A 13,960-nucleotide genomic window follows, 5' to 3' on the forward strand; every position below is an offset into this window, starting at 1 on the left:
CGATAGATATGTAATACAACCCACATGACATCTAGGAATTCTCTATGCAATACAGCTCACGTTAGAATTAAGATCCCACATTGGGATATGCAGTCCAATCTTCAAATAGTAATCAACGTTTTATTTGCTAGGCACTGTCCTTTTTGTATTTATTCCCTCTTGGACCTTGTGGGGGAGAGTGACCGGTTGAAACAGAATTGGATGTTGTTGTATCTCTTGTCCAAATACCATTTTAATCTTAACCTGACATCTGGCCTAATTTGGGCAGGCTATATGCCAGGGAGAGTTGCACTTAGGGGACAAAATCCATAGTGGAGAGAGTGTGGTTCAATCATTGGGCAAGGGCTCTAGAATTCAAACTTTTATTGCTTTCAGAAGTCAGGATTCACTTTTGGAGCCAGCGCTGCAGGTCTAGGAAATGATAAACAGCAGAATTCCATGTGGGTCAAAGCAATTTCAGATCAAAACCAGCAAAGACAGGACCTGAGATATTTGGCTTTAGGGCTTTTACAGCCAGATATTGATAGATGGCACTGGATTGAGTGTCCCAGATTTGGTTCCTATTTATCTTGCTTTGCATTCCTCTCTGATTTTTCCAGCATCTGTTTGTGTATGAGGTTAGAAAAAGAACCACAGCAGAAATAACATCTGAAGATTTCAAAATGTTGTCCTCATTGGTTTAAAAAGCCTGTACCATCAGCTCCCCAGTTGGCACTGGTATTCAGTTGACAAGCCTGAACTCTGGCACCATGTCTTTTTATGCTGAGATTGAAGAGACAAATAAGAAGACTGACTTCTGGTGGTCCATAACCATGGGGAAGCCCAGGTAGTTTTCTGGCAATTTCTTTCCCACCTATTTAATTTCTCTAATGCTCCCTAAGTTCATGAGTAGCTCCATTGCGGGACTGGGTAGTAGATACAAAATTGGTCACTTCTGAGATTAGATGGCTTCCATACTGGTCACTGGGGGAAGCCACTTGCCATGTGCAGACAGTCCTATGGAGATGTCTGTCTGGTGAGGAACTGAAGCTTCCAACAACCATGTGAGTAAGCTTTAAAGTGAATCCCATCTCCCCTTCATTGATCCTTCATATGTTAACTGCAACCCTGGCCATCAGCTTGACTGCAACCTCATGAAAGGTATTACGCCAGGTAAGCCACACCCAGCTTTCCTGCCTGTAGTGATTGAGAAGCAATACATATTTGTTGCCTCAAAGTTTTGGAGTAACTTGTTATACAGCAATAGATAACTAATGCAATGTAGGTCTGGCCAATCAAACTACTTCCCCCAACTCCCCGCTCTACCCCAGACCTAGTCCTTGGTTTAGGACTGTGCATGTGACCATGCTGAGTCAATCAGAGTAAACTGCTCCCATTCTTTCTCACTGGACATGATGCTAGGAAGAGAAGAGGCTGGGGCTTCTGCATCTTCTTGTCCTTGTGAGTGGAAAGTTCTGGGATGTCTTGTTGGTCTCTATATCCTCAGCACCCAGAATTGTGCCTGGCTCAAAGGAGCTGCTCAATAACTATGAAGTGAAAGGTGGGTTTGTATCCAGCAGAGGGAGAAAAGATGAGGGGAGGGCTCAGAAGTACAACAGCAAGCTCTTCTCTAATACCATCTTAAATGGAACATGTCATCAAACATCTATAGAAATCTGGTTATTTTTGTTTTCTCCATGTGATGCATAGAACACACAGTTTCTTCCTTACGTTTAAGTTGGCTTTCCCCAATGTTAACTGGCAGAGTTTCTAGAATTCTGCAAAGAACGTACTAGGATCAATGGATTCACTGCATCTGCCCGATGCTCCATTTACTGGGCGTTTTCCAAGGAGGCAGGAGATGAATAAATTTTGTGGAATCATAATGTACTTGGTGTGACAGGTTTGCTCTTTTCTGCTACCCACTAGCATTAGCAGTGACAAAGGCATGTGCTATAGATTGGATTAGTACATCTTTCAAAAGGAAAATAGAAGCATGATTTCATTCAGAGAAGAAGATATTAGGCTGACACCCAGTGATTCATTAATGTGCCACTCTGATCTCAGAGACTGGGGCTCCTTTTCATGCCAAACATATGGCATATTTTATTTTCCTTTCCTCTCCTGGCCTCCCTGGGGAAGTAGGGTTGTGGAGAAAAGGGCATACACTTTTTTTGTTGTTGTTGTTGCAGATGCTGAATTAGAAAATAGGAAAAGGTACGTCGTTTGACAAATAGTGACATCCTCATTGACCGCAGAGAAGTGTTCCTTCTGTACTGACAGCGACCTCCTTGCTTTTGTCGTAGCTGGGATGAAATTTTTGTTAAGTACTTTGTGCCCGAGGATTTCATACACCAAGCCACACTGATTGGATCACTGAGTGGATACTCTGATTCTGGGCACAGGAAAATTATTGAGTCCATTAAGTGTGAGATTTGCAAATGGCAGAAGTCTTGACCTCAAATTTACAGCAGCCAGGTAAGTGGATGGAGAGTGTGACACAACAGGGCATAGTGGAGACTTTGGTGGAGTGAGAATCCGACTGCTTTTATAACTTTTTTTTTTTTTTTTAAGAGAGAGAGTGCACGTAAGTGGGGGAGGCGGCAGAGGGAGAGAGAGAGAAAACCTTAAGTAGGATCTATACTCAGCACAGAGCCCGACGTGGGGCTTGATCCCATGACCCTCAGATCATGACCTGAGCTGAAATCAAGAGTCAGACGCTCAACTGACTGAGCCACCCAGGCGCCCCAGAGCCCACACTGTTTTAAAGGAGACAGCCATTTCTCAGTTCGGTGGAATTATTTCCACGTGGAAACCAGGCCGAGGGCTATTAGTCTTCCAATTTTTTTTTCAAGTGAATCTTATTTATATAAGTGAATCAAAATTTATATAAAGTATCCCATTTTTAAATGTTGACAATGATTTCAATGAAATAAAATTGTGTGCCTGTGAAACAAAGCTCATCCACCGGCTGCCTCAGCTTATGGCTCTCAGTTTATAACCCCTGTACCAGGACCTATTTAAAAGCAGACATGTTAACAAGAGAGTTTGCATATATTAACTCAGTTTAATTATATCAATTCTTAAACAAAAAATTTCCTCCAAGAGACAATAGTTCACGGTAACTGCAAAGCTCACTCACAATTTTTAAAAATACCAGTCATGCTTAGCATTCAAAGAAGATAGGGTAGAATAACTGTAAAAACATTTACTGGGAACATCAGCCTCTGACTTTAAAAATTACAAATACTGAAGCGTTTTGGTATCAGACACAGTAGTTTTGACATCGTCTGTTCATTTGATGAGTTTCTGGAAGTTTGGAAAATTGTACCTCTATAATTGGATAAAGCGCTTACTCTAAACTAAACATTTTCAAATGTAGAAAACAAACTAGCAAGCTACACATACAAAGAAAAGCCCTCTAGGACAAGCCCTCCACATGTTGAATGCCAGCAAATGCACCATGGATCCTGGAAGACTAGAATTGATACATACACTTAGCCTGAAGTCTTAACACTTCAGGCTTGACAATGGAGTCTGCATTCACCTACACATTAATGACAAACTCTGGGTTAGTATAGGAGAAGCCAGCAAATTCATTTTGGTCCAAGTTCATGATGAAGAGTTTATCAGTAGGCGTGAGTTCCACAGGCTGTCTGGTGAACTCTTTGTCGAAGTTGGAGGTGTCTCGCTTGTCTCTCTGCCAAATGGAAAGCAAACACATTAACATGGCATAAGAAGGAGACACGACCCACACCTGCCAGTTAGTGGGAAGCCGATGACATCTCATGGGCAGAGTTAGAAAGAGCCCTGTGCTGAGTTTTTTAGCAGGTGCATTGTGGCATACTACCCCTGGCTTTGATTTCACATTGTATGTTGTCTTCAGGAGAGAACATTTGGTGGAGATTGCCTAAGAAAAGAAATGAAACATGAATTTCTGTAAGGATTGCCATACAGTGGTATGTGTGTATGTGCGTGTGTGTGTGTTCAGTTTTCTTTGGCTTTGAGATGAACTGAATTGGAAACAACTTCTTACCATGCAAAATGCAATAGAACTAGTCATGGGGTAGGGCGTCCCGGAGAAAACCATCCAACAGCGACCCCTGTGGCTAGGAGGCTCCTTTCTTTAAAAAGGAGAACAGGTGCACCACCACTCAGCTCCCAAGAAGGTAGAGTGGCATGTGGGGACATCAGATGGCTGCCTGATGAAAGGAGCTGACCACTGTCCACCCCACATCCCCTGGTGCAATCTAGGCTTTGAAGGGATGCTCATAAATCCACCCACAGACTAGAATTTGGGTCTTCGTCAGCCACAGGCTCTCTCCAAGGACGTTTACAGCATGTATCTAGTTAACAAACTATAAGAAACAAAACCCAAAGCTTAAAGTCAAGTCTGTAAGGGCAGCCTTAAAACAAACAAATATTCTATTCTGATGAGTCTGAAATTTCTTTTTTTCTGTGGGGGGGACATTAATTGCAGTTTACTGACCACAGTTTGGGGCAATCTTTTCCAGGGAACGTCAGAATGTGGGCTAATGACAACATCTCACAGCTGTATGATGTTCTCACCTCCTCAGGGTCCTTCAGCCTATTGTCCCCTGCAATTCTCACCACCCAAAGGCAGGGGAGCTGGAGTCCTCACCCTCCATGGTTTGACATATGAGAAAACTGGGGTTCAGGAAGATACAGTGACTTGCCCAAGGTTGTACAGTGGGTTAGTGATCTTCACTTGACCACACTGCTTTTAATTCACCTCAGCCCCTCTGACTGGGGGGAAAGCCTGATGGCTGGTTTGTTACTGGATAGCCAAGAAGGCCAGAGTTTGCCTGGCAGAAGCCAGAGCTGGGTCAGATTGTAAAGAGGGGAGGTTCACTGAGTACTGACTGATTTGCTGGAGTTCGGCCGATTGCCACCCATGCTGTAGGTTTAGCTCCTAATGGGCGCTGACTGGTAGGGTTTCTCATTGCTGGGCTCACGCCTCTTCGCCAAATACCTCCCACAAGAATTCCTTCTTTTAGGATGCTCCTTTGAGATGGGCAAAGTGTCCCTATGAAGTTGCCACTTACTCTTGTGTTGTATGTGTTGTGGTGTGGGAATGGGAAGCGGGGAGTATAAGCAACACACTCGAGGAAGTGTAGCCAGACTGCAGTGGGCACAAGATGTCAATGGAGCTGTTTTCTAGACGGTGGGCCATCTCCTGCCATGTCCCACCCACTCTGCTTTGTCTTGTCCTGCCTGATGTCAGCCTGTCCTGTGCTGTCCCAGGCACTGCTGGTGTTATTTCCTGTGTTCAGAGAAAGCTCAAATGTCACCTCTTCTTAAGGGAAGTGCCTGTACATCCCTCTCTGGACCTACAAGTCATACATTGGCACCCTTTTAATCATCTTCATTGCACTTACTTATTATCAGACATTGTCTTGTTTACTTATTGCCTCTCTCCAGGTAGGGAGAGTCCTTGCCTGTTTCTTCACTATGGTATTTCCAGTGCCAAGAATAATGCTTGGCACACCGCAGGCTGTCCACAACTATTTGTTGAGTGAATGAACCAGTCAATGAACGAAGACTTGACTAAGGATGAGCCTCTTTGCTTTTTTCCAATTTATACTTGTCCTTGAGTCAGAGACTACCCTCTATAGCAAAGCAATGAAACTGTTCCCACTGATCCTATGGGTCCCTCACATTGGCCTCTGTCCATTTTGAGCTGCAGTATGGATTGAACTGTGTTAGGTCCCTTCAAGGTCTGAGAGCTCCACGATGGTATGTGGGCGCCAAGAAGGCAGGCACTTGCCTCCTTTTAGGTCTCTCCTGGGAACATCGACCCCATCTGGCCTTCCCTGCCTTTGGGCATCCCTGGAGGTTCCCTTACCAGCTTTCAAAGCCCCAGCTTTCAAAGCTCTTCCCCACCTGTTGTGCTGGTGAGGTCTCATGCTTCAAACAGCCACATGGTCCAAATAGAACCTGCCATTCTAGATTTTGTCTTCCAGGCAGATCCCCCTAGGAAATACCCCTGAATTTTACCCTAGAAGGTGGGAGAGGATGGGCCTCTCCTTTTTGGGTTGATAGCATCTGAAGCCACGTGAGCATAGCATCACTCATGCAAGGAGGGTTATCAATTCCACTGGCCTTCTGTTGATTCCCCAAGAAGGCCATTATGGTCCTACCCTTCCTTAGAAGAGGAACAGATGAGTGAGAAGTCTCAGAAATGTCAAGAGGGATCCTTGGCATACCAGCAGACAATTAGCCATGGCCAACACGGACTGTGTTTAGGTTTCTTTGGATTTTCTTATTTAATTTCTTTTTAAAAATTCTTTCTTAATTTAAGTTCTTTTAGAAGATCTCAGCTTTTCTCATCTAGAAGAGCCAGGCAGGGTCAAGCTGGGGGCAGTGTGCTGGCAGAACTGCATCTCCCTGAGGGCTGGAAAGGATGCCTGCAGGATGATAAACTCTAAGAAGCAAGACTCAGGCCTCAGAACTGAGCTGTAAAACCAGTCACCTCTCTCTCTATGGGGATCTGTCTCTGTTCAAATCTTGGTGATTATGTGGTCTGTTCAAGCACGGAGACTGTGCCTTTGGCCTTCTGGAAGAAACCCACCCCGCTACCATCTAGCCCCTGTCCTCCCCCCCCCCCCCCCCCCGCCCCACTCGAGGAATGCCCCAGAAATCCGGGTCAAGAGAGCATTGCTGCATTTCCTCCTTCAGCCTCAAACTATGGTCTGCAGAGAGAAAGAGGGGCCCTGAAGACTTCTGATGACTTTTTCTTTCTTGTAAGAAGGCTCCGCCGACTAACTCAGAGACTGGTTATCTCTAGATCACATCATGCTTTCAATCACTTATTTAGCGGCAGCGGCATCTGTAGGGCTCCCTACTGTGCTGCTGACACCCAGCAGAGAGCCTGACACACAGCTGGTGCTCAACGAATGCTTCCCAGATGAACGGAGAGTGGAATACATGGACGATGGCACAATGATGTGGAAAAATCTTTCTTCCTGAATAAATTTGCAAAGTGTTGCCCGGAGATTACGTATGCTGAAAGCTCTGTTTCTTGGTCTTCCTTGTACTTAAAACATTGATAGAAAAGGAAACTGCAGGAACTCTGACCAAGGATCCCTCACTTCCACAGAGGCCTTTGTTGACCAGCCCTCAGCAAGGTGTGTTAGGGGAACAAAGACTTTGGCTTGAGTACCTCTTTCTGCAAACTATTAAACTATTTTGAAAAAATAATGGCAGCAATTTGGAAAATGTAGAGTGCGGTGTGTATATACAATATATTTTTTCTATCTATCATCTTATCTATCTATCATCTATCTATCTATCTATCTATCTATCTCATCTATCATCTATCTATAGCTACCTATCTACCTATCTTACATTGTTCTCTAAAGTTGTCTCAAATAATCTGTCAGTGGCCCAATGCTTCTGTATGGTTTTTATCTTCCTGACAGCATGTCCAAGGAAACACCTGGTGACCCAACAGCCAGACGAAGGACCTCAAATAACTTGCCTGTTGGTGGGCATGGCTCAGAGATGCCAGCTATAGAGTAGAAAGAGTCTTGCACCGAATCAGGAAACCTGGGTTTGCACCCCAGCTGACTGACCTTGGGCAAGTCACTCCCTCTCTCCAGATGCCAGTTTCCCCCACAATAAAATGGGGGTGGAGGGTTCCGCCCCAATTTCCCTCCTTCTCTAACTTCCTGAGCTCATCAGCTGAGACTTCAAGTTTGCCACACATGAGGTCCTGCAGCAAGGAAACGCGGAGGGCAGACAGGAGCAAGCCAGGGGCCTCTCTGCCTGTGCAAATCCAAAGCACGCTTTTCTTAAAGATGAGAAGTCTTACTTCAACGGCATTAGTCAAGTTTTTAAAGTTCTCCTGATGGTCTCTTAGAAGCCCTGGTGCTTCTGGAAATCACTCGACTTGTGATAGGAATTCTCTGTAGGGCTGCCTGAGAATAGAAGGAGGCAGTAGGCAAGGATGGGAAACACCTTGCTGTTCTCGTCCACTCAGGCAGAAACAGGATTTCTCCCACCCAAGGGCTTTCCTTGGCTTCTAGGGGCTCACAAAGCTGCTTGCAAGAAAGAATATTTGGTCCAAGCTGGAAGGAGTGGTGATTTTGATAAGAAAATCAAGATCTCCAGCCATGCTCCTAGCTGGCCCCTAAACTTGACTCTGGCTTTGAGCTCCGATATCGTTGGAAGCCTCAGCCAGCGCATCCCATCCCACTACAGGCCACCAGAAGTCCCTGAATGGTGTCCAGCCCTGGCCTCTCTGACCAGCTGAACCCTGGGGCTGAGGTTAAAATCTGGGTTTAGTTCCTTTCTGTCCCAAAGCCTGAGGAGCCTTGCTTTGTAGTTTGGGTCCACGTTTTTCAAAGAGCCGTTTTCTTGAAATAGCATTTCTTCTTTTTTTTTTTTTATTGTAACTCGATGCTAGAAAAAAAATGGCACAGAACAGATATCCAGATACAAATGGACATTTCCACAAACATCTTGCAAAACAACATCAAAGTGAAGAATACGACTGTCTATGTTTCAGGAAATGGTGTCTTTCTCAGAGTACTTATTTAGTTTCCCAAAACCAGCCACAAACCTAGGCAAATCCCTTCCACCCAGGCATGGGTCTGCCAGGCTCCAGAGCCGCCTTCTCGACAAATCAAAGCAGGTCATTGTGGTTAATAACACTGGGACATATATTTCAAAGCATGTGTAACAAAGTGGGTTTTTTTTTTCTTTTTGCGTTTGAACAACAACAGAAATAAAACCCCAAAGCAAATAAAATTTGAAATGTAATGTAAAACCACGGTCCTCTGGGACCTTGCTAGAGTGACCATGTCTTTTCAGGGAGTGGTGCAAATGCCCTTTGCAAGTAGTTTGAGGATGAAGGTGATCAGGGATGCAGAGGATCAGAAATCACAGCATTGGAGGTGGTGCCCGAGCTGGCTGCCTTTTGACTGACCCCTTGAGGTACTTTTAGATTGAGACTGTCTAAAAGCACACTCTCGGCATTTTAAAAGGGCCGAGATAATCGTCTTAACTTCGAGTCTAAAAAAAATAACAAATAAAATTTTATTTTTAGCATGCGGCTCACGGTGCCTCCAAACCGGGCAGAATGGAGGGCTTCCCTCTAAGTGAAAGCCACCATATACTTGGATACATGCCAAGCTCTGGGTCCGGCAGGAAGGGAGAGAATACTGCTAGCGTCCGATCATCGGCTCGCTTGGTGGGAATAATCTAGACTGGATGCTTGGAGTTGGAAAAACGTGTGAAATGGGAGCGCTGGAAAAAAGGGAGAGAAAGCAGGCATTTTCTGTCCCCACTGGATCTACTGAGCTGACACACTGGCGAACGTGGATTGTAAGAGGACTTTGCGAATGTGCTAATTATGCGGCAACATTTTCGCCATGCCATCTGCATAATCCCATCTCACAGAGATGCTCCAAACGACCTGAGGACATTTGGGGTCTGAAACATGGTCACTCTAGTCTCGTCAGCAAATAAAACATGGATGCAACGTTGCAACGAAAAAAAGATGTCACCACGATAGCCGTTGAGCTTGAATGACAGAAATGAAGGACGGAGGTCTACACATCTACTTAGCTCTTGACTTCAGGTTTTAAAAATTCAGAGTTAACAAAGGAAAATCCTTCGAATTCTGATTGGTCAATATTCCTGATGACTTCCTGGTCGGGAGGTGTTAGGACGGGTGGATGGCGGGTGAAAAACCGGTCGAAGTTTTCAGCATTTCGCCCACACTATGAGAGGGGAAGAAAAGAACTTGTGGTAGGTGGAAAAACAAAAACGAAAACAAAACCCCGAACAAAACAGAACCAAACAAAACTGGGCTGTGGTTTTCTCGGATCCCTTCCCTTTCGCCGCCTCAGAGAGGTGGTTTCAATGACCAGAAATGAGAGCAACAGAAAATGCAAAATTCTCATGACCTTTGGTACATGACCTTGGGCTCCCGACTTTCAGTTTCTAGGGCCCGTGAGCCGCCCCTGGGTGTCCCCTGGGCAGTCAGGAGCTGCATGGCAAAGGCATGAGATGGTGGGGCTGGTGACATGTGGCATGTTCCCCCCCCCCCCCCCCCCCCACCGCAAGGCATCAGCCAGGCCCACCTGTTGAAAGAGATGGGATTAAGGTACCTGTGATGTTTCATGTGGCACCAGATGCTAAGTCATGAGCCAGTTATACGTCACCTGGGAGATCCCAGTATTTAGCAGTGGATCCCTCAAAGGGCTGTCCTCTGGCTGCCAGTCAGGAACAATGTATGTTTCCAGCTCCAGAGATACAGGAATTTACAAACTCTAGTCCATGAAGACAGATCCCAAGACCTGGGTTTGGTTTCTGCAACTGCCAGCCAACCACGAGGCCTTGGTGAGCTGGGTGGGTCACTGACACTTAAGTGCAAGATGCCAGCAGGCAAGCTCAGCCATTCTCTCTCCAAATGGGAATGGAGGGTGTGGAATGAAACACACAGCAGTGCTTGGTGGGGCAGTTGGGATCGATAGAGAAAAGCATGATCATCTCTCACCCATCCTGGAGTCCTCGGGCTGAATCAGAGTTGTAACGTGTGTATATGTATATGTGCGTGCACACACACACAGACTGATTCCCACCCAAACATTGGCACGAAGTTCTGGTATTTTGAACACAGTGTCTACAGGAGGCGACCACAACCTGACAACACAGAAGCACTAGCAGTCATGACGGCTAATATTCATTACACATTTGCTAAATGCCAGGCACCCTAGAATGCTCTACTTGCATTACCTTATTAAATCTTCCCAATGACCCTACGAAGTGGGCATCATCCCTACTGGACAGATGAGGACACTGGGGCCAGGGAGATTACGTAACTTGTTCAAGGTCACACAGTCAATGAATAGCAGAGCTGCAACGTGAGACAGGCCCCTCTGACGTCGGAGCCTAAGCTCCTGGCTCCATTTTACACGAATGGTTTGTCGGTTGATGAGTACGTGACTAAGTGGGACAGGGGGGTGGGGGAGGGAGGAGGAGTCAGGGATGGGGATGATGAGGTCTCTGGTTTGAATGACAGCGAGAATGTGGTGATAGCAATCCCAGAGGCAGAGAAAATGGGAAAATTCGGAAGGACAGCTACTTCCGTTTGGACACGATGACTTTTTTTTTAATATTTATTTTTGAGAGAGAGAGAGAGAGAGAGACAGAGTGTGAGCGGGGGAGGGGCAGAGAGAGAGGGAGACACAGAATCAGAAGCAGGCTCCAGGCTCAGAGCTGTCAGCACAGAGCCCGACGCAGGGCCCGAACCCACGAACTGTGAGATCATGACCTGAGCCGGTCATACGCTTAACTTACTGAGCCAACTAGATGTCCCTGAACACGATGACTTTGAGGGACCAGAGAGGTTCCAAGAGATGACCCAAGGGGGTTAGAAGTACAGATTCCGGAGCTAAGGAGAGCGGTCTTGGAAAAAAAAAAAAAACTTAAAGTACAGAACAGGGAAAGTGGGAAAAAGATAATAATAATAGTAATAAAACCCACTGAGCAGTTTCCAGGCAACCCGCACTGCTAAGGGTTTCACATACATCACCTCTTTGCTTCACATAACCACCCTGGGAGGTGGGGATCTGATTTCCATGTGCCAGGGAGAAAATTGCCCCTAAAACTGAGAGTGGGAAGAGGAGAACCAGAAGGGAGCACTGTCAGGCAAGCGGGGGACTGAGGGAATCCAGGGAGAAGGGTGTTGTCGTAGCTATCTCCAAGAGGTCAAGCAGGAAAAGTTGCAGAGAACAGGCCACCCCACTTGGCAATTAGGAAGAGACAGATGAGAAAATGGAGAGCTAACACTGAGCCTGAGTCTCTGGCAGAGGGAAGGAAAGTTGAGAAAGTCAAGGAGTGCATATTTCCCCTTTGCTCCTTCAAGCTCTACAGTCAAGGGAAGCAGAGATATGGGGGGGGGGGGGTGTGTGTGCATGGGACTCAGCTCTCAGATGGCCTCAGCTTCCTGCTTTGTTCCCATCTGGGCAGAAGGCACCCACAAGGTCATAGCCTGCAGACTCTTACAGGGTGTGCGGAGGAGACCAGGACATCATGCGTGTGACTGCTCCTGGGCACTGAGGAAGTGTCAATGCACCCTAGCTATAAGCATTATAACAAACTGATTTGTTATTCCAAGTTAACTTCTTTGAGCCCTGTTGATATCTTTGCCTCGGGTCTCAGAAAACAAGAAGTGACCCCCCCCCCCCCGACCAATGCCCAGCCATGCAATCAGGACTTGGGGTATGCTGTGCTGGCCAGTGTGGGAGGGGGGAGACTTTTGCCCAAAGAAGGATGGACCCTCAGCTCAGTGTGGTCAGGATTATTGCTCACGTTCTTGCATTGCTTATGCATTTGTTTTCACTCAAGAGATATTTACTGAGTTCCTACTATATGCCAGACCCTGTGCTAATAGTAAATTATACAGAATCTATGCCTCACGGGAACCTACGTCCTACTGGGGAAGGAAGGCAATAAACACATAAATAGAAGGGGAACTGTAAATGTAAATAGAGGTATCTTAATGTCAGACAGAGGTAAGTGGTATTAAGAAAAATAAAGTCAGGTCAGTGATAAAGAGCGAAGAGAACACCATTTTCGAAAAAGTGGTCAGCTCTGAGGAGATGAGCTTTGAAGCAAGCCCTCAGTGAAGTAAGGACATTTGAACGTCTGGAGGAAAAGCATTCTAGGTGGAGGAAAGTGCATGTGCAAAGGCCTGGAGACAGGTGCTCGCTCAGCAGAGTCACCCGACAGCAGTGAGGCCAGTGTGGCCAGAGCAGTGACCCGGAGGCAGAGGATTTCCATCTCAGCTTGGTAAGAAGCCACTGGATGATTCTGATCAGCCCACAGGCTCTGCTCATGTTTCTGTGGGATCATTGGTGCCGCATACAAAGTTGATGGACGGGCAAGGGGCAGGGATGCCAACCAGATGAGACAGGATAGTGCCTCAGAAGAAGGTACCTCTGGGATAGATGGAAAGGTGCATCTGGAGTGGGGGAAGGGGTGCAAGATTTGCTGATGGGTCAGACCAGCATTTCAGGACGAGAGGACTTGTCAGACCCTACAGCTTTGCACTTGGGCTCCACGGTGAATGGGGGAAGGGGTAGAGAGCCTTCGGGGGGCAAAGGGGCACTTGGTTTCCTGTTTGATAAGTCTGAGAGTCCAGTGGGGATGTCGAGGGTTGTAGGAGTCCCCTCATCTGTGGTGTGGGGACAGAAAAGGGTGCAGCAGCTAGATTGACGGCAGAGGCACTGGGGAGGGTTAGAAACTGGGTGGCATCATCCAGAGCAGAGAGACGGTGCATGGAGCGGGGGGGCAGAGGGTGGCAGGGACCGGTGGTTGGGAGTAAGGCAGACCTGCGAGGGTTCCTCTTTGGCCTGGGTGCTGGGACCCAAACCAGCCAGCATAGGAAGCACGTGAGCTGAGACACAGAATCTTTGGGGGCCGTTTTTCTTTAAAAGCCATCAGTTTCCCATGCACACCAGAAGGGCTGCTGCTTTGCCGGGGCCTCCCCAGAGGCTGTGATAGGACACAGAGAAACAGCTTCCGGAGGCTCTGAGCCTCCCCCTTCCCTGCACTCCCCGCCACTCCCCCCCCCCACCCCCCTGCCTCAGAGAACAATGAAATCTTTAAGTGAGATAGCAGAGGGGACATGGAAAAACAGGGGTTAACCAAGGGGGCACAATACAGCAGGAGCGTGATTTTCCTGCTAATAAGCAGCTTACGGAACTGGCAGATCACAGCCTCCCTAAGTGTTTCCGTGTTTTTCAAATGGAGCTGTCACTGCCCATTAGCTTCAGGAGCGCTCCCTAAATGGAGACGTCAGCCCTGGGGAGGCACAGCCTGGAGGGCTCTGAGCCTGCTGTGTCCTTGGAGAACGTGCTGCTCTGCGGCTGTGATCCAGTGACACGCGCAGTGTGGACCACACCTGTTTCTCTGGCTGCCCTGGCTGGGTACTTCAGCCTCACTTAGC

General features: G+C 47.0%; 1 protein-coding gene across 4 annotated transcripts in view; it reads right to left on the minus strand.

Annotated features, from left to right (window-relative positions):
* Nucleotides 1-2,991: 2,991 nt before the first annotated feature.
* Nucleotides 2,992-13,960, minus strand: part of PRKCB (protein kinase C beta) — a 331,373-nt gene continuing 320,404 nt past the window's right edge. For 2 of the 4 annotated variants that reach the window (XM_078440468.2, XM_060649732.3), the window contains one exon: nt 8,370-9,725. In XM_078440468.2, the coding sequence (XP_078296594.1) occupies nt 9,567-9,725 (159 nt within the window). In that variant the 3' untranslated portion in view covers nt 8,370-9,566. Of the gene's footprint in view, nt 3,680-8,369; nt 9,726-13,960 lie in introns of those variants that run through there. The other 2 variants (XM_078440467.2, XM_078440469.2) reach the window with 2 other exon arrangements.

This window comes from Panthera onca, chromosome E3 (assembly GCF_046562875.1).
Source record: "Panthera onca isolate mPanOnc1 chromosome E3, mPanOnc1 haplotype 2, whole genome shotgun sequence".
In the NCBI taxonomy this organism is placed as follows: domain Eukaryota; kingdom Metazoa; phylum Chordata; class Mammalia; order Carnivora; family Felidae; genus Panthera; species Panthera onca.